This window comes from Chelonoidis abingdonii, chromosome 10, assembly GCF_003597395.2.
Source record: "Chelonoidis abingdonii isolate Lonesome George chromosome 10, CheloAbing_2.0, whole genome shotgun sequence".
In the NCBI taxonomy this organism is placed as follows: Eukaryota; Metazoa; Chordata; order Testudines; family Testudinidae; genus Chelonoidis; species Chelonoidis abingdonii.
The window spans coordinates 44154503-44160718 of NC_133778.1; the positions used below are offsets into that span (position 1 = coordinate 44154503).

The window sequence follows — 6216 nt, forward strand, 5'->3', positions numbered from 1 at the left end:
AGTCTTGTAAGCAATTATCACAGTCTAGAGTTGGGGCTCAGCAGTTATAGCAAGAAACAATGTAAATTACCATGATTTCTTATTACATTTACTTATGATCATCAATTCTCAGTTCTGTAGTGCCTAAGATATTTATCACATTTCCAAGGATGCACTTATCTTTAAGGCACTTTTAAGCATAGGCACTGACTTTTATTTTTCCCTGGCGGTGCTTCACCCCCATTCCACCCAAGGCCCTGCCCTTGTTCCACCTCTTCCCCCTCGTGCTAGATCCATTCTTCCTGCCCCACTTTGCTCCCCCCTGAGGCCCTGCCCTTGCTCTGCCTTATAAAAAAAAAGTGTCTCACATGATGTGAACCATTTTTTATTGTATTTTCTTCCTAGTTTGGTCCTTTCTGGAATAAACAGAGATGGATAGCTTTTCTAATTGTTGAGGGCCAGAAGGACTCAGTAGTTATTAATCATTCAAGACATATCTATTCTCTCTATATATATCCCTTACAAAAGCTTAATTGGAAATGAAGTTAGTATGTCTAAACTACCTATAATATTAAATGCCATCATAATCCTGTTAACAATCTAATGGGCAGATCCCCACCTGATGTAAATTGTTGATCCTTCTAGATCTTGTGAAATTAGGCTGTATGAGAGCATATCTTTATAGTGTTATTAATATCTCAACAATAGTGTTATAGGAAGAGTAGCATGTAATTTCTTGGAAAGCATTCTATTGCATAATGTGAAAATAAAATTAGGAGCATTGCTTGTGCTGTGGAAAAAAGAGTTTGGCATTCTAACAGAGTTAGGGTGACCATATTTTCCTGAAGGCAAAGTGCGACACCGCACGGGGCCAGCCGAGGCCTCTCTCTACCCCTACGCATGCAGGGCTGACCCAAGACCCCCTGCTGCCCACTCATGCGTGGCCGGCATGAGGCACTCCCCCGAGCCCTGCCTCCCGTGCAGAGTTGGCATTGCCGCCCCTCCCACTCACACATTCCTCCATGTCCCGCTAGGGGTCACACCCCATTTTTTTGGCAAAACTGGGCATTTGTCCCGTTTGTTCTTCCCAACCAGTCATCAAGAGCAAACGAGACAAATATCCAGGTTTGCCAGTAAAGTTGGGATGGCTGGGAGAGGGTTTTAAAAAAGGTACTGTCTCAGCCAAAATGGGATGTATGGTCACTCTAAATAGTTTTAAAATTGTGTTATAAACCAGAAGCTTAAGTAATTTGTTTCCTGTAAAATTAAATCAAATGAAAAGAAGATGCCGTACTTGTTCTGTGATGAAGTTTCTATCAGAAGCTATGTATAAGATGTCACTATGATCAATCTTTTTAAAGCAACAAATTTTAAACGCTAATAATAAAGTACTAAATAAAATAATTTGACCTTCATTTGATTATTTTAAGGATTTGAATTTAAGAATTTTTGTGAATAGCCATTCTAAATTATGCTCATTTGAAGATATGTAGCTGGAATGTAAAATCTGCACAAATACTGGTAATATTAAATTTTCCAACTGAATAATAAATTGCCTTTTGATTTTAGGTCTTCACTGGGATCTTCACAGCAGAAATGTTTCTGAAGATAATTGCCAAGGATCCTTATTATTATTTCCAAGAAGGCTGGAATATTTTTGATAGTTTTATTGTAACACTTAGTTTGATTGAACTTGGTCTTGCAAATGTGGAAGGACTTTCAGTTCTCCGATCATTCAGATTGGTAAATATATTAATAAAACAAAATATTATTGCAATTTACAGTTACAGGCTTTGTTGCACTAATAATATTTTAATTCAACTTTTGTGTCTTAACAAGATACCTTAAGGTCATTATGACCCTGATCCAAAAATGTGATCCACTTGTACGTATCCCTGGCCGTGCAGTGTCCTGTTGTCTTTAATGGGGACTCTGCAGGAATCCATACTTATGCATTCCAGTGTAGGACTGGGGCCTATTTCCAAATTTTTATTGCAAATACTTGCTTCAAGTATTCTACAGTGAAGAAACAAATGGACTTACTGAATATCTTTATTGTGCTCCTACTGATATTATCAGAATAGATCTCTTCTTTATGTACACACAGGTAGGTAGGTAATCTTGAAGTTCTGTGGTATCTGAGAGTAACACTGAACCCTAGATTTTAAGTTGCATGAGGTGTGTCTCTGGGCTTCTACATCCTTGATCCTAGACTATGCTCTTGAGGTACCAAGTTGTAAAAGTCTGCAGCATTTTCATCATTGACAGCAATACTTTTTTCACAAATTAATTTGTAAAACACTTTTGTGTCTCCATTAAAATCAGTACTAACAATCCCTTTTAATTCTTTTTTTCAGTTACGAGTTTTCAAATTGGCAAAATCTTGGCCAACACTGAATATGCTGATAAAGATTATTGGTAACTCAGTGGGGGCTTTGGGAAATTTGACGTTGGTGCTGGCTATCATTGTCTTCATTTTCGCTGTGGTTGGTATGCAGCTGTTTGGTAAAAACTACAAGGAATGTGTCTGCAAAATTGCAAGTGATTGTGTACTTCCACGGTGGCACATGCAAGACTTCTTCCACTCTTTCTTGATTGTATTCCGAGTGTTGTGTGGAGAATGGATAGAGACTATGTGGGACTGTATGGAGGTTGCAGGCCAAGCTATGTGCCTTACTGTCTTCATGATGGTCATGGTGATTGGAAATCTAGTGGTACGTAATCAAAATGCTTCAAAGATTTATTCTGGAGGAAAAAAATGAGAATTCTGGCCCCATCTCAATAAAGCACTTAAGCATATGATTTCAGTTGAACTACTCATATGCTTAAAATTAAGCTTAAGTGCTTTGCTGGATTGGAAACAGAATACTCCACACCTCTCAGTATCAAACTCATGATATATAATTATAGAGTGAACTTTAGTCACTCTCTTAATTTTTGTTTTTACAATTTGCAAATACAGTGTGCTTCAAATAATGTTCAGCCTGTGCATTTTTTATAAACTTATTTATTATGTGTGTCTGGTCACGTAAAACACATGATACAGTTTCTGTTCTCTGATTGGAGAAGTGAAACTTTTTAAAAAGGATGATGAAGAACAACAAACTTCCTGTCTGAATTTTTGAATAAATTTTTTTTTGTGCCAGTATTTGTAAACTTTCAGGATTCAAAAGCATTTTCTCAAATACTTGCCAGTTGTTTGACTATTTGTGATTAGTGAATAATATGGCCCTATGAATCATAGCAAACCGTATTTAGTTCTTTCATTTGTCATAGTATTTGTGAATCATTTTTTCTACTATCTGATTTGCCCTTCAAATTATCATGAATTATAAAGTATCAGAGGGGTAGCTGTGTTAGTCTAGATCTGTAAAAAGCAACAAAGAGTCCTGTGGCACCTTATAGACCAGGGGTAGGCAACCTATGGCACTCGTGCGGAAGGCGCACGTGAGCTGATTTTCAGTGGCACTCACTGTCATAGTATAATTCCTCAATCTGAACCTTAGAGTTCAAATATGAGGTACTAGCATAAATTCCTCTAAGCTTATTTACCAGCTTAGATCTGATAGCACTGCCACCAGCCAAAAATTTCCAGTATTTGGCTCACTCTGGTCTCCCCAAAACCTTCCCTGGGGGACCCCAAGACTCAGATTGCCCTGTAGTCTCACCACAAAGGGAAATAACCCCCCCCCCTTGTCTTCTCTTTACTTCCTCCCAGGTTCCCCTCCTGGATGGCCCAGGACGATCACCCTATTTCAATTCCTTGAAATGCAAACCAGCGGAGTCAGGTTTCTCTCACCCTCACTCAGAGTCCCTGCAAATGCAAGCTTGTAACTCTAACCCAAAGAGATTTCTCTTCCCCCGTTTTTTTCCTTCCCACCAATTCCCTGGTGAGCTGCAGAATCCAATTCCCTTGAGCCAACTAGGAAAAAATTAAACAGGTCATAAAAAGAAAGCTTTATATAAAAAAAAAGAAAAGACATAAAAATGGTCTCTGTTCAAAGTGACAATTATACAGGGTTAATGGCTTAAAAAAAATGAATAAACAGCCTTATCAAAAAGAAATCAATTTAAAACATTCCATCAACTTACACACATAAATACAAAAACAATATAAAAACCTTATTGTCTTATACCTGTACTTACAAACTGGGAAACAGAAAGATTAGAAAGCCTGAAGGTAGAGAGATCCTCTCAGAGTCGAGAGGCACTAGAGACACAGACAAAGACACACACCCAAAAATTCCCTCCCTGAGCTTTGAAAATCCGGTTTCCTGATTGGTCCTCTGGTCAGGTGTTTGGTTCCCTTTGTTAACCCTTTACAGGTAAAAGAAAAATTAACCCTTAGCTATCTGTTTATGGACTCACACTGCCTGGTCCTCGCGCACGGCTTGGGGGCTCTGCATTTTAATTTTATTTAAATGAAGCTTTCTTAACATTTTAAACCTTATTTACTTTACATTACAACAATAGTTTAGTTATATATTAAGACTTATAGAAAGAGCCTTCTAAAAAGGTTAAAATGTATTACTGGCACGCAAAACTTAATCAGAAGTAATAAATGAAGACTTGGCACACCACTGCTGAAAGGTTGCTGACCTCTGTTATAGACTAACAGATGTATTGGAGTATAAGCTTTTGTGGGTGAATACTCACTTTGTCACACACCTTTTTCTAATGCAAGTGTTTTAGTGTAAGTTTATTAAAGATATAACACTCCATTCATTGTAAAAACACAGTTCTTGGGTTGTTTGGGTTTGTTTGTTTGTTTGAAACTTTGGTCCTTTAGACACATGCAGGGCCGGTGCTACCATTTAGGCAGCCTAGGCAATCGCCTAGGGTGCCAGGATTATTCAGGGGGCGGCATTGTGCTGTGGGGGGTGGCAGGCAGCTCCGGTTGACCTGCCATAAGCATGTCTGCGGAGAGTCCGTTGATCCGTGGCTCCGGTGGAGCTGCCACAGTCATGCCTGTGGATGGTCGGCTGCTAGTGTGGCTCCTGTGGACCGCCCGCAGGCACGACTGCGGCAGCTCCACCGGATCCGCGGACCAACGGACCCTCTGCAGGATCAGCGCGGGGGGCAGCGAAATAGCCGTGCACCTAGGGCATGAGAAACCCTGGCACCGGTCCTGGACACATGCTTCATATAGCTTTAGAAAGTATTCTAGCAAGAAATTATTTCCACTTAGATAAATCTAAGAATTTCTTTTCTATCCTGTTCCAGGTTCTGAACCTATTTTTGGCCTTGCTACTGAGCTCATTTAGTGCAGACAACCTTGCTGCCACCGATGATGATAATGAAATGAATAATCTCCAGATTGCTGTAGCAAGAATTGAGAAGGGAATAGATTATGTGAAAAGAAAAGTTCGTGAATTCATCGAAAAATCCTTCGTTAAAAAACAAAAAGCTTTAAATGAAATCAAGCCACTTGAAGAACTAAACAAAAAAGACAGCTGCATTTCTAATCATCTAACAGTGGAAATAAATAAAGACCTTGATTATCTTAAAGATGGCAATGGAACTAGTGGCATAGGCACAGGCAGCAGCGTGGAAAAATATATCATTGATGAAAGTGATTACATGTCGTTCATAAACAACCCAAGCCTCACTGTAACAGTACCGATTGCTGTTGGAGAATCAGATTTTGAAAATTTAAATACAGAAGAGTTTAGCAGTGAGTCGGATCTGGAAGAAAGCAAAGAGGTATTTAAATACTGCTTATATACTTATTTTTTAATATTGTGATAATTTTTCTGTTTTTCTTTCAGCATGAACTAGTGCAGGGATTGTCATAAATAGATAGCTAAGGGTTAATGTTTCTTTTACCTGTAAAGGGTTAACAAAGGGAACCAAACACCTGACCAGAGGACCAATCAGGAAACTGGATTTTTCAAAGTCAGGGAGGGAATTTTTGGGGTCTGAGTCTTTTTTGTCTGTTCTCTCAGCTATGAGAAGGTTCTTTCTATCTTCTAATCTTCTGTTTCCAAATTGTAAGTACAGGTAGAAAAACAATATAGGCTTTTAGCTTGTTTTGGTTGTATTTACATGTGTGTGTGCTTGCTGAATGTTTCAAATTGGATATCTTTTTGAATCAGACTGTTTTATTTCATATTTTTCTTATAAGCAATAGCCCTGTATGTCGTCTTGTAACAGAGAATATTTGATGTCTTTTTTCTTTCTTTTATAGTAAAGCTTTTTTTTAAGACTTGTTTGAGTTTTTTTCTCTCTGGGTAGGTT

General features: G+C 38.5%; 1 protein-coding gene across 6 annotated transcripts in view; it reads left to right on the top strand.

The window, feature by feature from the left end:
• LOC116819303 (sodium channel protein type 1 subunit alpha) overlaps window positions 1-6216 on the top strand; it is a 198241-nt gene that overhangs the window by 115735 nt on the left and 76290 nt on the right. For all 6 annotated transcript variants that reach the window (XM_032770943.2, XM_032770938.2, XM_075070140.1 and 3 more), the window contains 3 exons: window positions 1549-1722; window positions 2337-2693; window positions 5203-5682. In XM_032770943.2, coding sequence (XP_032626834.1) covers window positions 1549-1722; window positions 2337-2693; window positions 5203-5682 — 1011 coding nt within the window. The remainder of the gene's footprint in view (window positions 1-1548; window positions 1723-2336; window positions 2694-5202; window positions 5683-6216) is intronic.